General features: G+C 48.3%; 1 protein-coding gene across 1 annotated transcript in view; it reads left to right on the forward strand.

Moving 5' to 3' along the window:
- The window catches only part of ARHGAP35 (Rho GTPase activating protein 35), a 107,851-nt gene that overhangs the window by 46,457 nt on the left and 40,474 nt on the right, over window positions 1–20,920 (forward strand). Inside the window, exon 3 of the mRNA XM_037516846.2 lies at window positions 11,351–11,495. Within this exon, the coding sequence (XP_037372743.1) occupies window positions 11,351–11,495 (145 nt within the window). The remainder of the gene's footprint in view (window positions 1–11,350; window positions 11,496–20,920) is intronic.

Consider the following 20,920-nt stretch of genomic DNA (forward strand, 5'->3'; position numbering starts at 1 on the left):
TTGCCTTGGGTGGCGGACGCACTGCGAGAGTGATTGTGTGGGCCACCCTCTTCAGGTCACGTTACAGTGACACCTCTGGCCCAAGAGCAGTAGCGTGCCAGAAGTCTGTGTAGGAGTATCCTTTGGAAAGAGTGAGTAAAGGTGAAATTGTCTTTTCCTGCCTTGGATAATGGTGCTTTGAAATGAGTGTAGCTGCCTCATGATCCTGCAGAGATAAGCAGAGCCTTCCTTCCCCGCCTGTAGCAAATCCCCTCTTAAAATCACTGCCCTTAATACACATTGACACCTGCCTCTTTTTTTAAAGATTAGTTTTATTTATTTATGCATACAAGAGCTGGTGTGTAGGCCAGAGGTGGGGGTGGGGGGGTGAGAGGACTCACCAGAGACAGAGCAGGGATCTGAACAGGAGGATCTACTGAAATACTCTGGTGAGGGGAGCAGCGGGCAAGACAGGAGAGGTCTGCTGCACCATGTGGGTCGGCTCCCTGGCTGAGATTGAACTCATGCTGCTGATAGCTTGATAGTGCTGAGACTTAACCCCTTGAGCCACCAGGGAGGCCCTGACACCTGTCTTACTGGAAAAGCAAGCTACCACGGGGTAGAGAGTGCAAGCCTGCCCCTACGTAGGGCATTTGGCCTTTGATTTTTATTGGCACGACTAAGCAATACAGATTTATTTGAAGTGAGAGGGGAGCCAGTTGGTAATGGAGAACACACTCAGGGCTTCCCGAGTGGCAGACTCCACTGGGGAAGTGGCCGGACATTCCTCGTCCAGACCTTAGTGCTCACTTGAGCCCAGGGTTGTGTGTCCTGGGGCAGAGCAAACGTCTCCTGATCTCCTGCAGGGTGGCTAGGGTGGCTAGGGTAGGGTGGAGTGCAGTTATTAGTAGCTCAAACTTCGGGGATCGGGACTGAGGGTCAACTCCCTCACATTTACCTTGTCACCTTCCTCACATAGTTGTGAGGAGCGGAATGAGATGACCGCTCTGCTTTGGCCCAGGGACCAACACTGGCGCTCCTTCTTGTGTAAGTTGTAACCCTGTTTGTTACTTAGCTGTTTTCTCTGCACTTTACCCTGGCAACAGCCCTGACAACAACAACAGAGCTCGGCCCTGGGTACCAGCGTGATGTGGAAAAAGCGAAACTGCGCGGTGCCCTCGGCTCATTTGCTAGATTAGCTTTTTACTATAAAATTGGAGCTGGAGTGAGGGAATCGCTTTCATTTCTCCTAATGAAAGTGCAACTGTAAAGCTGACGCTTACGCTGGGTCCTTTCCCAGCTGAACCATTTAGCAACCCACCCTCATAGCGGGAGCCTTCCGCACTCGGCTGAATGAAATCGAAAACCTACGATTGCACTTCAGCGGGCGCATGAATAGATGCTTTGTCTGTAGAGAGCTGTTGTTGCACATGGTCTCTGTCTCCCAGTGCCATGCGTTTGCTCCGATGAGATCAGGACCGGCAGAGTCTTATTTTAAAGCCAAAAAACAAGCTGGGGAGACTTGCTCCATGAAATGTGCCTTTTGGGCAAACTCAAATTGCTGAATTTAGTGTGTCTCACTACTCATTTACAGAGAAGATGTTATTGGCTCTTCACCCTTCTAGCTGATATACTCTTGTATTTGTGTTAAAAAACAAAAACAAAAAACACCAGAATGATAAAGAAAATCTTTCACTCACTGTAGCTACATGACAAGACAACCTATTGAAAAGCAAACCAATTCAATCACACATTGTTTGGCCTATTGGGCACCAAGGAACCAGTTTGACAGTTTGTGTTCCCCCCAGTGAATTGGCTTATTTCATTGGATTCTGTGAATTGGCTGGTTGTTGTGGCTTTGTGTGGACACAGCTCTCATTTTGTGCGTCCTAGAACGGAGTTAAAGTTTCTAGTGTGAAGGAAAACCAGCTGGGGAATTGGACTGCTCGCTCCCGGGAGGGATGCTACGTTTTGACAGACAAGCTGAATGGCATGAAATAGGAGCTCTTTGGAACCTGCTCAGGAGAGGCCAAGTGTGTGTGACAGTGTGTGAGCCGGGCCTACTCAGTGAGCTGTCAAAGAAGTTCCTTGGCTCAAAAGTGGGGGTAGTAATTTGACCTTAGAATGTCTGGTTCCTGCAAGAATTTTATTTCTTAAAAGAAATGCTTTTGCTCCAGAGCAAATGCTCATTCATCCTTCAGGAAGGAGACAATGAGGTCAGCGCGCGCGGCCTCTGCTGAGCACTTGCACGCCTGGCCCTGCGCTGCGCGGCTTAGGCGTGGCACATTCATCTAGTTCACAGTCTCAGGGATGGTAGATTTTAAACATGTACTTACTTGCGTTTTGAATGTTACCAGGGGGAGGTACAAGGTACTAAGGAATTGTGTAGCACCGAGTTTAAATCTGAACTAGGCTGTCTGGGAAAGCTCCCCAAGGACATGACGCATAAAGCTTAGCCTTGCAGGGTGAGGCAGACGAGTCAGTGAGGATGGAGGCGTCACAGGGAGAGCTTTCAAGAAAACATTGTAACTCGGAGCTAAAAAAGCTTGAAGTGTTCAGAGAGTTGCAAGAAAGCCAGAGAGTGACAGAGTTGGGGAGACCCTGGCCGTGGGTCCCGCACGTGGAGGGTTTGGTGCTCTTTGTACCTGTTGAAGGCCTACTGTGTGCCAAGGGCCACTCCAGGCAGGTCCTCAGCCAGTTTCCATCTTCATTTCTTCTGAGAGATTAAACACCCTGCCCAGGTTTGTGTAGTTGGCTAAGTGGAGGAGCTGCTCTCTGAACTCTGGTCTTCTACTTGCAGCAGATTTTTAAGAGCCCCCTCTATAGGAGGATGGTCATAGGTGGACCACTCAGCCCAGTCAGTGTGTTCATTTCAGACAAAAGACTTGGATTCTCAAGTTTAGTCCATTTCCCCACGTGCCCCTGAGAATCGAGCGGCGCTGTCTGTTCCTGGCCTCCAAGGGTCTGAGGGAGGACAGAAAAGGTGTGGAGACGCTGAAGCAGCAACTGGAACTTTGAGAAATTGTTTTCAACTGGTGTCACTCGTTTCTCAGTTTATTTTAAGCCCAAAGAACTGCTGTAGTGTGTTCAAAAAATAGTCTGTCTTTAACTACCTCCCTTAGCTTACTGCACACCTGTTTTTTGAGGGAAAAAAAAAGATTCACAATAGGCAACCCAAATCTGTTTTTCAAAGAACAGAGAGCTGCTCTGATCTTCACCAAGTCGGCTTGTTCTCCGCCACCACCCAGGGCTACTGACATACCTTTGTGGGGACCCAGGTTATTAAGTTCCAGTCAGGAATCACCCCTGCTTCCATAGAAAAAGGCCTTTGAGTATGTTTCATCCAGTTTTTGAGCGGAGGCAAGCAGATAAGAACTGACCCCCCAGCTCTGGGAGGTCCAAGTGCAATGAATGTTGAATCAGGCAGGATGCCTGTAAAAACTTTCCTGGAACGAGTGACCCTCCTCCTGCCCCGGCCCCTGTCGCACCCACCTTCAGTCTGAGGAGGCACCAGGGATTGCCCCAGATGTGCCAGACTTCACGCCTTTATAGAGCACAGAGCTACGCTTTATTTGGGGGCCTCTGAGGGGAAGACAGACGTGCTTCCCCCCCCCCATCCCCCCGCTTAGGCAGGCAAAGACTTGGTGCTACTTTTTGTTTCACCCCTAAATACAGCTGCCCCAAGACTCGAGTGGCCGGTTGCCGTCCTGGTGGTTTGAGTGAGACCAGTCTCAACTTCTGCGTTTTCACATTAGACTTTGCCAGTAAGAACAAACCCGTCCTCAGGTGTTTTCTTAAACTTGGGCTTAGGTTTTTTTTCAGAGCCCGGAGGAGGAGCATCAGTTAACTAAGAACCTACGGGGAGCGCTAGTGGGCATTGCAAGGCCTCTTTGGTCTTCTTTTGGAAATAAGAGGGAATCATGGCCAGTACAAAAGCGGAATAATGTGGTATGCATGGCGGGGCGCTGGGGAGTCGGGAGGAGGGCAGTTCGTGGACTGTCCCTGTATGTCTAAGACTCCTACCAGTTCCAGTTTGGCCGGGCTGTGCCATTCCCTGGCTTGGAAAGCCGGCCTGTGACTCCTTTGCCTTGATCAGTTTCACTCTGAGGAAGATCATCCCCATTCAGAGGACACAGTCCTGTTCCAGCCTATATTCTGGATATAGTGTACCTGCTTTCAAAACAAGAATGGGGCCTCCCTGGTGGCGCAAGGGGTTAAGCACCGTGCTATGAAGCAATCCGCAGCCTCTGCAGCATGATTCTGATCCCCAACCAGCCAGGGAACAACCCACATGGCGCAGCAGACCTCTCCTGCCTTGCCCGCTGCTCCCCTCAGCTGTGTACTTCGGTTAGTCTGCTTGTTCTGTTCCCCACTCTGTCTCTGGTGGAGCCTCTCATCCCCCGCATCTCTGGCCTGTGCCCCAGCTTTTGTGTGCATAAATAAATAAATCTTAAAAAATAAAATAAAAACAAGAATGCAGAATCCAGCAGCCTGGCTTCTGCTTTTATTTCCTTGTTGATGTGTTACCAGGCACTTAAAGCGCTGTGCTCACTGTGCTGCTCTAACGGCCACAGTACCTCACCCCAACACGAATAAGTAACTTGGCAAGTCTAAGAGCTTTAGCGGAGGTCAGGAGAGAAGAGTGGAAGTTGACAATTGAGGGTCACTAAGCGGCTGTTCTTGCTGCCTCCATGGAAGATGGCGGTTTATCTGGAAACAGTGAGCTCTCTGCTGGAGATGCTTCTTCTTAGCTCAGTTGGTATTTATCTGTTATCTCCATCAGTTTTACTTACTGTGGGCCTGACTCTCCCCAATTCGTTTATACGTTCATTGAGGGCAAGAGAGGACTGTGGGGGCCTCCCCGGTGGCGCAGCAGTTGAGCGCTGGGTTGTGAAGCTGCCCGCGGCCTCTGCAGCGCCGGTTCGATCCCCGGCTGCTCCCCGGCCACCGGAGGAGGGTCCCACATGGCGCGCAGACCTCTCCTGCCGCCCGCTGCTCCCCTCAGCAGTGTACTTCGGTCCTTCTGCCTGCTCTGCTCCCCGCTCTGGGTCTGGTGAATCCTCTCACCCTCCCGCGCTTCTGACAGTACTCAGCGCTTGTATAAATAAACAAATCTTTAAAAAAAAGAGAGGACTGTGGTCCTACTGCTAGCTCTGCAGCTGGTTTGTTACGTGACCTTGGATAGAGTTCACTACAAAAAGAAAGGGGAAAAGAAAAAGAAAAAGAAAAATGCCAAGATTCTTACCCTCAAGGAAGCTAGCCTGGGAGGAAAATGGTCCCAGGTGAGCGTAAATGACCATCCCTTGTTCAGTGCCCACCAGTGGTGGAGGGGCTGGTTGTTTCATCTGTTTCTTTTTTTTTTTTTTTTTTTAAAGATTTATTTATTTATTTATACAAGCACTGGGTACAGTCAGAAGCACGGGAGGGTGAGAGAATTCACCAGAGCCAGAACGGGGAGCAGAGCAGGCAGAAGGACCCAAGTACACTGCTGAGGGGAGCAGCGGCCGGCAGGAGAGGTCTGCGCGCCATGTGGGACCCTCCTCCGGTGGCCGGGGAGCAGCCAGGGATCGAACCAGCACTGCAGAGGCTGCGGGCAGCTTCTCAACCCAGCGCTCAACCGCTGTACCACCGGCGAGCCCCTGTTTCATCTGTTTCTGAGAGGAGTCTGAGAGCCAGACCTTCTGAGCCTCACCTGGTGAGACAGCAGGTTAGAAGAGAGGGTCTGCCCACAGAGAGTCCTCATCTCAATAACTTGAAAAATATGGAGACTTTGTATTTATTATGCATTATTGAAGCCGGTTTTGTCCAGAACTGTTGAGTGCCAGCTGCACGTGGGCTCTGGAGCCCAGTCACCTTCCGGGCTGATCGAAGGACCTTCTCTTGGCTCCTCTCCCTGGCTGCCATTCTGATCTTCTTGCTCTGAGGGCTGGGCAGGGCCGTGAGGGCCCCACTCTGCCCTAGTTAGGGGTTTCCCCTTTAGGTTCTTCGTAGTTTCAGAAAAGCCAAGGGGCCAGGGGCAAAGTCCAGTGGCCCCTCTCCCCAGTGCAGCTCTGGTATAAACCGTGGCTCGGTTTTTGGTTTCCTTTGCCACCTGGTTAGTGTCAAGACTAAGAATCAGGCATATTTTTAAGGAAACTGTGCAGAACAATGGGGCTACATTACTCATTTGAAAAATATCTGTCCAGAGGGCCAGGTGAAGGTGATGCAGGTGGCCTAGTCCTGTCTTATGTCAGTGGCGTCTCAGCATGTTCATGCGGGAAGAGCATGGGACTTGGGCATTCACACGTCACTGGCCTCTGAGCTCTGGCACTCTCCATGCTGGGTGTGACTCTCAGAGCCTCTGTTTTCTCAGCTGTAAAACGGGACTAAGTTCTTTTTTTTTTTTATAATAAATTTTATTTTCATATTCCCCCATACAATTGCAAATGCCCCATTCTGACCCCAATCCCTCCCCTCCCGGCCCCCACCCCCCAAAAAGTGTCTCTGGTTCATAGTTTTTTGTTGATTTTGATTTTCACTTTCTTATAGTTATTCATTTTCCTGGTCCCTTATTTAAGTTTTCTAGATTCCTGCTATGAGTGAGACCATCCGGTATTTTTCTTTTTCTTTCTGGCTTATTTCGCTGAGCATGATCCCTTCCAGCGCCATCCATGTTGCTGCAAATTGCATGTGTTTATCTTTTTTGAATGCTGAGTAATATTCCATGGTGTGTATGTACCACATCTTCTTGATCCAGTCATCTATTTTTGGGCATTTGGGCTGTTTCCAAAGCTTAGCTATTGTAAACAGTGCTGCTATAAACATAGGGGTGCAGGTTCTCTTTGGAATTAATGTTTCTGTGTCCTTTGGGTAAATACCTAGGAGTGGAATTGCTGTATCATATGGAAGAAATCTCCACACAGCTCTCCATAGTGGTTGGACCAGTTTACACTCCCACCAACAGTGTAAAAGAGTTCCTTTTTCTCCACAACCTCGCCAACATTTGTTGTTGCTAGTTTTTTTAATATGTGCCATTCTCACTGGTGTAAGATGGTATCTCATGGTAGTTTTGATTTGCATTTAACAGGACTAAGTTCTTTACAATGTGGTTGTGAGCTTTCTGTAACTGTGCAAAGCACCTGGCACATGGCCACGCCCTATTTCTGTTCGTTGCCTTTTTTTTTTTTTTTTTTTTTTACACAGTTAACTTCTAAACTTAGAGGAACACACATGGAGATTGTTCTTGGGACTTGGCTTCCTCTGGCTTGGTGCTTTTTCCAATTCATCCTGCAAAGCGGGTGCCTCAAAAGAGGATAGATGTTGGGCTGGTGCTCGTTTCTCCTCTCCGGGGGCCCGCTGTCGAGCGTGCTCCAGGGACTCCTACAGGAGCGACACGCGTCTGCCCGGGGACTGAGACATCTGGCAGGCCACTCAGGAGAATGGCATTTCCATCTGAAATGTGTGCGTAACCCTTCGGATGCCCAGGGTGTTGCTTGTTGTATCAGCAGTCAGCCCAAGCCTTGGCACGCACCACAAACTCTGATTTCTTTACTGGGAAGGTTTAGAATTAGTTGTGCAAGAATTCCCTGCCTAATTTTGTGACACCCTAGAGAGTCCTCCATTATTTCAAGGAGGTATTTTGACATTCTGTAAGCGAGAGTTTGTTTAAATCTTAGAGATTGAAGGAGAGAGCGAACGGCGCATGTCATTCAGCAAGGGGAGTTGATGTTGTCAAGCCTTCCCCGCTCTTCCACATTTCTAAGTCAAAGTGCCAAACCAGATCTTGGGATCTGAGGTGAAAGGGATAGATGTGTAATTCAGTTCCGTCTACAGCAGACCTTGACAGGGTATGCGGGCGGGTGACAGCCTCCACTTTGAGTACACTCACAGTACGTAGCTTCCTTATTTAAACAGCTGGGGTTTTCAGGCCTCCCCGGTAGCGCAGCGGTTGAGCTCTGGGTTGCGAAGCTGCCCGCAGCCTCTGCAGCGCCTGTTCGATCCCCGGCTGCTCCCCGGCCACCGGAGGAGGGTCCCGCATGGCGCGCAGACCTCTCCTGCCGCCCGCTGCTCCCCTCAGCAATGTACTTCAGTCCTTCTGCCTGCTCTGCTCCCTGCTCTGGCTCTGGTGAATTTTCTCACCCTCCCATGCTTCTGACTGTACCCAGTGCTTGTATGTATAAATAAATAAATAAACAAACAAACAAATAAATAAATATCTTTAAGTAAATAAATAAACTTTAAAAAAAAACCAGCTGGGATTTTCTTGTTGTTGGTTTTAATTTTTTAATTTCTCCTTATATTAACCAAATATGCATCTGAGTCTTCCTCTTCTCTCTCCCAGCATGAATCTATGAATCTCTGAAGCCATACAGACGAGCCTTCCCTTTCCATGAGAGAACGCCATAGGTTTTTGAAAATAGCTGTCACAGTACCCCGTTCTCCCTGTCTCCAGCTTGCACACCCCTGGAGCGTCACGGGAGGGCCATCATTAACTCGGGAAGTGCTCCAGGTTGTCAGTGTGTCCTGAGTCATCTATTTCGCCATCCGTTCATTCATTCTGCCTAGCCCCAGAACTTTCCCAAGATGACAGTGGACCACAGTGGTTACGAGCACAGGTTTTACAATCAGGCAGGCCTGACGGGCAAATTACTGAATTTTTCTGGGACTCAGCCTCTCCATCTGTGAAACGGGGTTCTTTACTCCCACACTCACAGATCTGTTGTCAGTCTGGAGTGAGATAATACAGATAAAGTACTTAAACAAGGGTCTGGTACATAGTAATTCAGTTGTTGGAGGCTAAATTTTCTAGCTTACATTGTTGGAACATACCATATCATTTTGTTCTGGTATTGAGGGGTAGAGGAAGTACAAGGTTAAAATTTGTCTTCTGTTTTTTGGAACTGTGATTCAGAGGCTTCGTGGTGGATTAGAAATAGCTTCTTTGCAGCTTCTCTTAACGTGCCCTATTTCATTCCTTAACAGCAGATTATTTGGAAGCCCAGTTTTATTGAGGAACAATGTTGTTGTGTTAGTTTTGATAGGCAAGTTCTGCAGGATTGAGATTACTAAAAAATGGGGGGAAATTCCTTAAATCCAGATGGTGGTCTTTGTATGGCAGTGGCAGCGCGCAGCCCCTCTGTTCCTTCAGCAAGAACTCACGTTACTGGGTGACTGCTGTATATGTTACTGGGTGACTGCTGTATACCACACTCTAGGCACTTCCCCTCCGCCATTCCATTTCACCCCACCATCACCACCACCACCTTGTGAGTGAGGCGGATGCTGTCACTTGGCCTGTCACAGAACTTACCAGTCAGGACTCAAGCCCAGGCCTGCCAGATTTCAAAGCTTAAATTCTTTATGTTGTGCTTAGTGTAAGTAGAAGATGCTGGGAGATTGGTTAAATTGTTTCTATAAAGACACAGCACATATTAACTTGCTTTTCCTTACTTCTTTGGTAAAAAGTTCTTTGGTAAAAAGTCCGAAGTCAAAGCCTGTTGTCTCAGGCAGTCCCCACTGGAGGAGACCAGCAGCCACACCCGCCACCGAAGAGTGTGTCACTTATTTTATAGGAGTAGGAGCATCACCACTCAGTGGGCCATCACCACTCAGTGGGCGGGGACAGGGACAGGCATTGTGGCAGGCACAGATCTTCCAGAGCCGGGGATGGCTCCCATAGCATTGTGGCCCTGGATCCCGAGCCAGCCGGCGGGCTGCGTGAAGACCAGCAGCCAGCAGTGGACCTGCGCCTTCCCCCATGTACACTGTATCTTCAGCTGGGTTGGTTTTGTGTGTCATGTGTTTGCACAGGAAGTCCTCAAAGAATCTCAGACTAAACAGGAAGTGATTTGTTTCCATCTAAATGGGTACCAGCAGGAATGGGGACTGGCAGGGTGAGGAGAGATAATGGTTGATCTGTGACCAGGCAGCTAGTTACTTGGCCCCTTCAATGGATTTTATGCAAAGATTCTAAATACTTTCACCTTTATGAGCTGAGCTGTTTCTAAATCTGCCCTGCTCAGCTGATCCCACTAACTCCAGTGAATGGCTGAGTCCATTTATCTTGATCCTACTTAGTTACCTTCTTCTTTAGTTTAACAAAAGGCCAAATTTTAGGTGTATTTCTGTAACTTTAGGGTGAGTAAGGGTGCTGGCCTTTGTATACAATATTTTTTCCCTCGTGTGAACTTCAAAATTGAAGAGCTGAATCCTTTTGGAGCAGAAGAGCCCAGTGTTCTGAGGTTGGGCCTGGAAGACAGGGGGCTTGGACGCCAACACTGTTGCTGATTAGACCCATCATTGAGGCACAGGGGACAGCTTTCTTTGGTAAAATGGAATGTGGTGAGGTTTAAAAGAAATAACAGGGCCTCCCCGGTGGCGCAGCGGTTGAGCGCTGGGTTGCGAAGCTGCCCGCGGCCTCCACGGCGCCGGTTCGATCCCCGGCTGCTCCCCGGCCACCGGAGGAGGGTCCCACATGGCACGCAGACCTCTCCTGACGCCCCTGCTCCCCTCAGCAGTGTACTTCGGTCCTTCTACCTGCTCTGCTCCCTGCTCTGGCTCTGGTGAATTCTCTCACCCTCCTGCGCTTCTGACTGTACCCAGTGCATGTATAAACAAAACAAAACAAACAAATAAATAAAAACATGCCTCTATTTAAAAAAAAAGTGTTAAAAGAAAAGAAATAACAGAAAAGAAATAATAAAATAAATAATAAAAGAATAATAAAAGAAATAATATCTGGGGCTTGCTTGGTGCATTGTAATCCCTGGGTGGTTCTTGCTGCTGCTCCTATTCCTATTACTACATGAGGAAAGTAATGGCTGTAAAAGAAAAAGAATTCTCTTCTTTGTTGTATTAGATTAGTTGGTTTTACCCTTACTTGACATGGAAGCCACTAGACGCTAACCCCAGACTAGTGCATTGAAGGCAGTTCTCACTTGGGGCTTTCAGCCCTGGCTCGCTGTCTTTTCTGGAAAGAGGAAATTATTCACTGTTGATTCCATCCTTTATCTCTCTTAAGATTTTAGCTATCCTTGAACGTTTAAAATCTATTATCTCTACGGGATGTTTGAAATACTTCCTGTGTACTCATGTGCCCTATAAAGGATGTGGATAGTCATCTTATTGTTGTTAAATAAACACGACCTGCTTCTTATAAACACCTTTGTTCTCATAATGCAGTCAAGGTGTGACTATGTGGCTATTGGTGGGATATTTGGAGACTAGAAAATACAGAATTAGTGACGTGAACAAATGGGGCTCTTTATCCTACTTGGAATCTTTCCAGCAGTTTTCACACGATTATGAGTTCCCTCTGGAAGAATTGCTGATATTTCAGTGGCATGTTGATTCTTACTTTGTCTTTGTGCTTTCTCTTTTCTTTCCTGGACAGAAACCAAAGCCCAAACCCCGGCCATCCATCACAAAGGCAACCTGGGAGAGTAACTACTTTGGGGTGCCCTTAACAACCGTCGTGACTCCAGAGAAGCCGATCCCTATTTTTATTGAGAGATGTATTGAGTACATTGAAGCCACAGGTAAGAGTGTTAACCTCTTAGCCAGCTGCAGCTTTCACTGTCTACAGGATGCTTTCTAGCAGGCCAGGCCATCTGGAAATTCTGGAATCAGCTCTTGTCTAGTGTGGGATGCCTTCTGAGAAGGAGTTGAGCAGTTCCGACAGCTGTCAAACTCCTGGATCCCCCATCTTCGTGCAGTCGTGTGCTGTCGTGCAGGATCTGTGAGCCATCTCTGCGGGCCGTTGCTCCCCGCCATAGCTTGCAGCCTGCTTGTCTGTGTCTGACTCAGACCTGTCAGCAACTTGAGGGCAGGGAAAAGGCTTTATGTTTGGCTCTGTGTCCTCAGCATGTACTGGACACAAATGGAATACAATTCGGTTTAATAACATGAATGAGTTGTTGTGAGTGTTAACAGCTCTAGGCTAGGGCTTCCCCGGTGGCGCAGCGGTTGAGCGCTGGGTTGCGAGGCTGCCCGCGGCCTCTGCCGCGACGGTTCGATCCCCGGCTGCTCCCCAGCCACCGGAGGAGGGTCCCACATGGTGTGCAGACCTCTCCTGACGCCCTCTGCTCCCCTCAGCAGTGTACTTGGGTCCTTCTGCCTGCTCTGCTCCCTGCTCTGGCTCTGGTGAATTCTCTCACCCTCCCGTGCTTCTGACTGTACCCAGTGCATGTATAAACGAACAAACAAACAAACAAATAAATAAATAAATAAAACATGCCTCTATTTAAAAAAAAAAAAAAAAAAAAAACAGCTCTAGGCTATTGATCAGGGCCCCAGAATTATGTATTGATTATGTATTGACAGGATTTTTCCCCCAGAGGTAAAGAACAACTAGGGTGCTTGGATACCTTCTAGTCAAGGAGCTGAATTTCAACTCCAGTGATAATTTGGTGTTATTACAAATGCAGACTGTCTGACAATTCTGAGATAACTATCCTTCAGAGCATGAGATTTGACTTGCGTTTAAAATGTTTATTTCATTCTCATGTAGGGTTCCCTAAATCTCTTTGGGCTCTTTTTTTTTTTTTTTTTAAAGATTTATTTATGTATTTATACAAGCACTGGGTACAGTCAGAAGCGCCGGAGGGTGAGAGAATTCACCAGAGCCAGAGCGGGGAGCAGAGCAGGCAGAAGGACCGAAGTACACTGCTGAGGGGAGCAGCGGGCGGCAGGAGAGCTCTGCACGCCATGCAGGACCCTTCTCCAGTGGCTGGGGAGCAGCCAGGGATCGCACCGGGACTGCAGAGGCTGCGGGCAGCTTCGCAACCCAGCACTCAACCGCTGCGCCACCGGGGAGGCCCTTTGGGCTCTCTTTTGAAACCCCTGAAACTTCCTGTTTCATCTCCTTATTTCCCCTGAAATGAACCTCCTTGCTTTCTCTTGGATGCTTTCAAAGTTGGTGAGTTTTGAGCAGAAGGTGGCATAGTAGGTACACAGGTCTGCAGGTTCTTGAGTATGGTTGAGGTCAAGAAACAGGTTTAAATCAATTTGAAACCAAGGTAGAAATTACAGCCTTCGTATGTGTTCTGATTCTGGCATTATCTGTAAGATATTAACTGTTTGTGGCATGGACAGCCTGCCAGACCCTTGATAATTTCAGCAGCTTCACATTCTGCTGAGGGACAGTGTTACTGTTTACTTAGGATGTGCGAGAAGAACCTATTGGGGAAGATAGGTTTCAGTTGGAGCCCGCTAAGGACTTAGAGTTCTTTCCAGGGTTTTCCCTGTAGCACACCAGGATTTGCAAAATTCCCCACCAGGATTTGCTCTGTTCCTGTTTCTCCATAGTGCCATGGAATTCACTGTGAGCACGTGGTGTAATCACAGCAAATATGCAGTTTTTCAGTCCATTCTGTACCCAAGGCCTTTTCTCAGTGTCCATCTGGTTTTGAGGCTGGTTTTTACATCACTTTCTTCCTGGTATCTCTCCCTCCCACAGGAGGAAGTCTACACAAAGCAAATTCTAGATATCGAAGCCTCTCCTTTTTGATCCATCACTGCAGAGAGATAACTGATGTCATTTTAAGGAGGTTGGAGGGGGTCCTCAATGTTTCATTTTGAAATAATTGCAGATCTTTAGGAAAATTGCAAAAATTATAAATTGGAACATATTGAAAATTACAGGTTCCTGATTTTTTTTTTTTAATGCATACAAGAGCTGGGGTGTAGGACAGAGGTGCAGGGGTGAGAGGATTCACCAGAGACAGAGTGGGAAGCAGAACAGGCGGATTGATTGAAATACACTGCTGAGGGGAACAGCGGGCGAGACAGGAGAGGTCTGCTGCGCCATGTGGGTCAGCTCCCTGGCCGGGGATCAAACTCGTGCTGCTGTGGCTGCGGATAGCTTGATAGTGCTGCAACTTAAACCCCTTGCGCCACCAGGGAGGACCCCCCCCCCCGCCCGGTTCCCTAAATTTTAACATTTTACCAGATTTCCTTTGTTGTTCTTTTTCTGTGTTTGTATCTTTTTTTCTGAATTGTAGAATTGCACATAGGATGTATCTTTAAATACTTCTGTGGGGATTTTTTAAAAACATTGTCTATATAACCTCCATGTAATTATCAAAACGAGGACATTAACATTATTCAGTAAGAACCCAATGATAGACTTTCATTTCATCAGTTGTCTCATTAACATCCTTTATTACAAAAAACAGAATTTTTTTGATCCAGGGGCTAATCCCAGACCGCACATTGCATTTAGTTACCAAAACGGTTCAGTCTGTGCTTTTCATCATCTTGATAGTTTTAGAGAATAATTTAGGGTTCACTTAATTTGTAGATGATTGTTGATGACGTTGTAGATGATTCCTCTACTTGGGTTTGTTGTTGTTTTAATGTTGCCTCTTGATTAGATTTAGGTTCACACTTCGGCACAAGCAGCGTCCTTCCCGGTGTGAGGCTCTGGGCGGCACCCATGTGTCAGGCGCTGGAGGTCTGCAGTCAGCCCCTGGTTCAAATGTTGGCGCTCTAGCCTTCTCGCCTGTTAAGCTGCTCCCTGGGCAGGTCACTTGGCGGGTCCCGAAGTGTCCGTGTGGAGGTGCTTTGACACTGTGTGTCTGGCTTCTCCTGCATGCACCCCCTCATGTGGGCATCATTGATGACTCTCACCTGAGGAAATGGTCACGATGTTTCTAACTCTCTGAGACCTGTACCCATTAGTTGGACTTCTCCACTCAGGATGGCCTCCTCAAGGGGCTCGCTTGTGGTGGCACCAGGGTTGGCATAGTACCCTCTAGCTGAGCTCTTCAGTGTCTTGACCTACCGTGCCCGCCTGGCGCCTCTCCTGGGACTGTGGTGAACGCTTTTTCCATCCAGGGACAAAGGGCCACCTCCTGGTGTAGGTCTACTTGCGAACCTTTTCAGGTAGAGAGCCTCTCCGGCCCTGGCCCCCAGCCTGCCACCAAGCCAGTCCTTCCCTGAAAGCTCTGCTAGATGTCCCCCTCACCCCCCACGATCCCCCATGTTGCCAAAAGGCATGGCACTTCGGGGTCCTCTGGGGCTCTGTTCCTACTCTCTCACTTCTGCTTCGTCATTGCTTGGCTCTGTTCCCCACTTCATTTCTACTGCCTCCCCCTCGTCCCCCTTCTTCTCAGTCCATCCTGATTAGGAGCAGCTCCTCTGCTAAAGGCTGCCTCTCGCTTCCTCTCTGCCGCTCATGCTGCAGCTCCCCTGTGTGCGCAGTGCTGTTATGTCGGGGTGGTCGGCTCCCCGCACTCCTCTTTCTCTCTCTCCCTTCATTCTTTTCTCTCCTCTCTTTCTGCTTTATATGCTTCAAGTTTTAATTTTAAAATGGTTTGTGCTTTTTTTTTTTTTAAAGATTTATTTATTTATACACGAAGTGGGGTATAGGCCAGAGGCACAGGAGGGTGAGAGAATTCACCAGAGACAGAGCGGGGAGTAGAACAGGCGGAACGACCAAAAACACTGCTGAGGGGAGCAGAGGGTGAGACAGGAGAGGTCTGCTGCGCCATGTGGGTTTCTCCCTAGCTGGCCGGGAATCGAACCCGTGCTGCAGAGACTGCAGACAGCTTCACAGTGCTGCGCTCAATCCGCTGCACCACTGGGGAGGCCCTAAAAATGGTTTGGAAGAATACAAGCAGTGTGGGAGAAGTGTGTGGACAGGCAGTTTCTTTGTATTTCCTGCTTTGCTTGGCCCTTCTGGCCTTGGAAGTGTGTCGGGCCTGCTTGCGCTGGCTCCTTCAAGGCGCCTCCACCCCTGGAAGGCTTTGAAGACCTCCTGGTGACTTCACGGACACTTTCCAACCTCCTGAGAGCAGGATGCTCTGTTCTTATTTTTCCATAGTTAGGACACAATATACATTATTATTGATTGAGTGGTTTTCAGTCTGGAATACCTTAAATTCCTTTGTTTTCCTTTTAACTCTGAGTCATATACCTCTCCTCGACATTCATACAGTTCTCCTCGGCTTTAATAGAACTTTAGGGAAAAGTTAAACTTGTGACCTGCAAACTAAGGATATGTGCTTGGGGGGATTGTCTTTATAGAATCTATTTCCTAATTTTTTCCCTCTTTATAAAAAGTAGAAATTTAAAAGGTAAATTGGGCAAAGATTTTAAAGATTCTTCACTTGGTAAAACCAGTTAATGGTTTGATTTTTTTATATGTGATTTTCTTATAGTTTTATTTCTCTGCAGATGTGTATAGGCATTTATATTTATAATTCAGAGTATGTGGTGTGGTAGTTTTTGAGCCTACCTTATTACTTAGAGGAGGCCCAGGAACGCTGCCCAGCACTTACTACTCATGTTTTCCTGCAGACCGGGAATTCCGTAACTGAGGCCTGGATCGGGCATTTTCTGAGAATCGCTGCTTTTCAAATCAGACATTGTTTTGTGAGCATGTTCCTAGCATTAAATACTCTGACAATATGACTTTAATTACTGCATAACATCCTATTAAATGACTCTGTCACCAATTATTTCACATTCCTCTTATTGTAGCATTTTCTCCTGAAGTACTTAAAGAAGCAGATTAGCTAGGAAGAGCATTTTGCAGTAGTGATAGAGAGCCTGGGATCTGCAGTCAGGGGAGGGTTGGGATCTGTTCTGCATGGAGCTCACTTGTAGAAGGAGGGTGACTGGCTGGACTGCACTCTGGGGCCTCCACATGACTCAGGACCCTTGCACGGGGGGCACCTGCACATGCCTGGCACCGGGGTGGGGCATGGTCGTGCAGCATCCATGTTGCTCTGCCAACAGGACATTTGCCTTCCTGTTGCCAGTTAGACTTGACCTTTAAAAGTAAATATCCATGATTTCTTTTCTCCCCAACTTCTCATGTTGAAAATGGTTAAGACCCACTGAAAAGTTGGGTGAGAGGGACAGTGATTAATATCTGGCTACACTTGACCTTTCTACCCCTAATTTTTATTGTTGATAAACCATTTGAAAGTAAGCTACAGCTGCCCTGTCAGTTGCTCCTTCAAATTCTCAACCTCTACCCACAGTGTCAGGACTTTCTCCCCCACAACTGCAGTGGCATTATCACTTCTAAGAATATTAACAGTAATTCAGTAGTATTTCATATGCAGTCAGTTTAAGTTTACTCAGTTGCCTTAAAACTGTCTGCTACAGCTCTTTTTGTGCTAGGATCCAATCAATATTCATAGGGCATGTTGCTGTTGCTTCTCTAGTCCCGTTCAGTTCAGAACAGTTCTCTGTGCTGCTGCTTTTTATAACTGATGAGCTTTTTTGAAAAGTAGCCAGTGGTCTTGTAGAATTTCCCCTGTGTGATGTGCTGCCTGTGGGCTCTCCGTCATCCTCAGTCCCTCTGACAGTGTGCCCAGCCACCTCCTCACGTGACTCCTGTTTAAGCAGAGGGCTGGGGCAGCAGGACAGCCGCTTCCCTCCCTGGAGTGCATGTGTGAATTGGGTGTTGGACAAACGAATGAATCGTGGATTATGTTTTTCCCAACTTGGACCTATATGGAACTTGCACTTTTCTCAGGGAAAGTGCTGGAGCCACCTGACCTCCCATCGCATTTCCCTCTCTTGCTCATGGTAGACATTGCCATGTGGCCCAGCTTCCACGTGGTGGTCTAGGCAGTCACTTCCAGCCAGTCGGAGAGGGTCTGCCAGATGAAACTTGTTTTCCCGGCCTACCCTAGCAGCTCAAAATCCAAGATCAGCACATCCTTGTTTCTGTGTCTGTCTCGTGCACCTCGGCGCTATGCTCATCCCTACAAGTGAGAACCTGCACCATAGCTTTTTTTTTTTTAAAGATTTATTTTTATTTATTTATTTATGCATACAAGAACTCAGGTACAGGCCAGAGGTATGGGGGGTGAGAGGATTCACCAGAGACAGAGTGGGGAGCAGAACAGGCAGATCCACTGAAATACACTGCTGAGGGGAGCAGTGGGGGGGCAGGAGAGGTCTACTGCATCATGTGGGTCAGCTCCCTGGCCGGTAATGGAACTCGTGTTGCAGTGGCTGCCAATAGCTTGATAGTGCTGAGATGTTAACCCTGTGCCACCAGGGAGGCCCCTTCATCATCACTTTTGTTAGGGGGAAAGGATGTCCTAAAGCTAAGTCCATACAGGCTTTGTGGACTCCACCCCCACCCCAAGCCAAAGACACTGGGAACTCCAAATCCCGTCACCACCCAAGGGAAGGTGGCTGGGACCTGAGGGTGGGGTTAAGCAGCCAGGTTGGTATAAAGCAGACACGTGGGCTTTGGAGGGGCCCCCCATTTTGGCTCTCCGCCAGCTCGCAGCATTCGGCCAGCTCTGAGAGTGCCTTTGGGTTTCCAGGTCGTCGGATTGGGTAGGACGCATTAAAGACTTTATTTCCCTATTTTCTCCCTGAGTTGTACATTTTCCTTATTTCCTTTCCCTTGTAAATAAACCTTTTATTAACCTTTTGTGTGTGTCTGTAGTGGAGTATTCATAAGTCCCTTTTAAGCGTGCGGGTGAGGACCCACAGCCAGGCAACCCGTTCAATATTGGGGCTGCCCTATAACACTTTGAAGGTCACTGCTAGGGTATTCGCCCTTCTCTTTCAGCTTCATGACCTGTGTTGCTACCCACCTGCCCCATCACAGCCAGGGGACCTGGCAGTGGAGGGGGCAGTGCACTCATTGTAGATGGGACAGCCTGAGCCACCCCACAAGATTACAATACTCTTCCAAATTACAAGAGTGATATACATGTTCACTGTAAAACATTAATCATATATATAGATGGGTGTTAATGTAGACATACAACAGAAAGTGAAAGTCCGTTGTAATCCCAATCTCCAGAAATAATCTGCATTACTGATTGGATTATGTTTTCTGCTAATACAATCCATCCATGTCTAAAAACACAAGATTGTGTAGACACTGTACCACGGGTTGATTTTTATTTGTTTTAATTTAATGCTCTGTACCTTGGGTGGGTATTGCCTTTTTAATTCTGTCTCCGGACGTACTGCATTTGAGTCTTTGACCTAAGTAGAGAGTAGGGAGTTGGTGTCCAAGGGGGGCTCTGGGATTGTAGGGGGAGAACCTGAGGTTATAGCTGACTCCATTGCAGAGGTGGCCTGTGGCACGTTCCTGGGACTGCTGTGTCCCCTCCCCGGAGTGGGGAAATTGTCACGCAAAGAGATTGTGTCTTCTTGTCTCAAAATGTACCGCTCCCGCTCTCTTACCGGGACTCTGCTTGAGCTTCCTACCCCTATTTTAGCTGCTGGCATCACGTTGTGGGTGGAGTTGTCTACTTTGCACCTGGCTTTTTTCCTGAGCTTTCTGAGCAGTTCATTTACCCTTGTTTCAAATTTCCTGAAATTGGAATGTGTTCAAGGAATGACCTGTAGGTAGAACGGCTTTCAGATTGATTTGCAGAGGCTTTTAGCCCAGCCCGGCCCAGGGCCAACCCGTATGCTGCTGCGCTAATAGGATATTAGATTTTTACTCTCGGCTCTGGTTACAGGGGAGGGCTGTATGCCCACCACTGCTGCTCTGGGGTCGCCACGGGTGGGCACTTGTCTAGGGTCAGACTTTACATTTCTGGTCAGAAAGATTTTTTTCTTGCGGTTTCCACCCACGGGGGCTCTTGGTTCAGGCAGTGGATCCACTGCTCCCTTTCTGGGGGAACAGGAAGGAGTACATTGATCCCGCTCAGCACTGCCATGCAGCGAGTAACCAAAGCAGATGCACCCCTGTCCAGGGCTGTCCTCCCGGAGCCGGGTCAGGGACCTGCTCACTGCCCCACCCCACCCCTTCCCCAGGATAAACACACTGTCTGTGCACCTCACTGTGCCCACAAAACCAAGGTCTTAAGTGATCCACCCACCCCTTACCCTACCCTGAGCTTCCAAGTGTCCCCCACCCCTGGAAAGGCTAATGTCCTGGAGACTGAGTGCCTGGCGCCCTGCTCCTCTGGCCCTGCAGAGTGTGTTCCCCAGGATCTCAGCCTCACTTGTCAGCTATTCAGCTAAAAATAGCATCCTCTAGGAATCATTGCTTTGAATAATACGTGAGACAAATGCATACGTGAGACCAAACCTCCTCGCTCCCTCTTTCTGGGATTCTTAACCTTTTTCTTTTTGCCATTGGGATGGGGTAGGGGACCATAGCAAAATGACTTTCTGACTGCTCTGCTCACCGATAGGAGCCCAGTCCCCATCCAGGGAGTGCAGTGGGGGGGCAGAGCAAAGGGGTCATTTTCTGGAGAGGCAGTTGCTCTTGGGCAGAAGCCCGTTTTGAATTTTGGTCATGCTGTGTTCAGACCATACCTTGGAAATAACTGGTAGGCTACAGTGTTGCTAGTGCATCTTCACTTCAGATGGTCCCTGTGGGATGAAAATACCTTGCATTCAAAGAAGCCTGGCAGCTGTTTAAAATAATAATGCCAGAGACTGTGTTGCCATCGGGTTAACTCTCCCCATTTTCTATTCCTGACACATTTATTGAGTGTTTGCTATGCTCCAGGCCTTGACTCAGCACTTGGCATATGTGATCTCATTTCACATGAGAGTGTTTTGTTGCTCTGAGAACCCAGATGTGGTAGGAAGCTGGCCCTAGGGACAGGTCAGGGTACATCGAAGTCTTATCACTGGCGAGAGGACCTCGGTGTCAATAAAGTGCGGGGTTGCTCTGACTGGAAAGAAGGTGGCAGCGTTTATGCTCTCCTGACGTCTTCAGGGAGTCTGGCCAAAACCTGGTGACAGACCCCACGTCTGCCTGCCAGCACCTGCCTGGGCACCATGCTGCGCTGATGTTCACACTGCATCTCAGAAACCCTGCTGGAGGCCTGGCCATGCGCCACCAGCCCGCTGGGGTTTCATTGCCTATGCACGGCAGCCTGTGTCCAGCAGGACCGGCCTTTTTTAATTTGCCTTCCAGAGCACAGTTCAGTCGCCAGCCACAGGATCAGGTCAACCTTGACCTCTCATCTCTAGTTCAGTTGGCAATCCAGGATACAGCACTAAGAAGTTATGG

This window comes from Talpa occidentalis, unplaced genomic scaffold (genome assembly GCF_014898055.3).
Source record: "Talpa occidentalis isolate TD23 unplaced genomic scaffold, MPIMG_talOcc4v2.1 talOcc4.17, whole genome shotgun sequence".
In the NCBI taxonomy this organism is placed as follows: domain Eukaryota; kingdom Metazoa; phylum Chordata; class Mammalia; order Eulipotyphla; family Talpidae; genus Talpa; species Talpa occidentalis.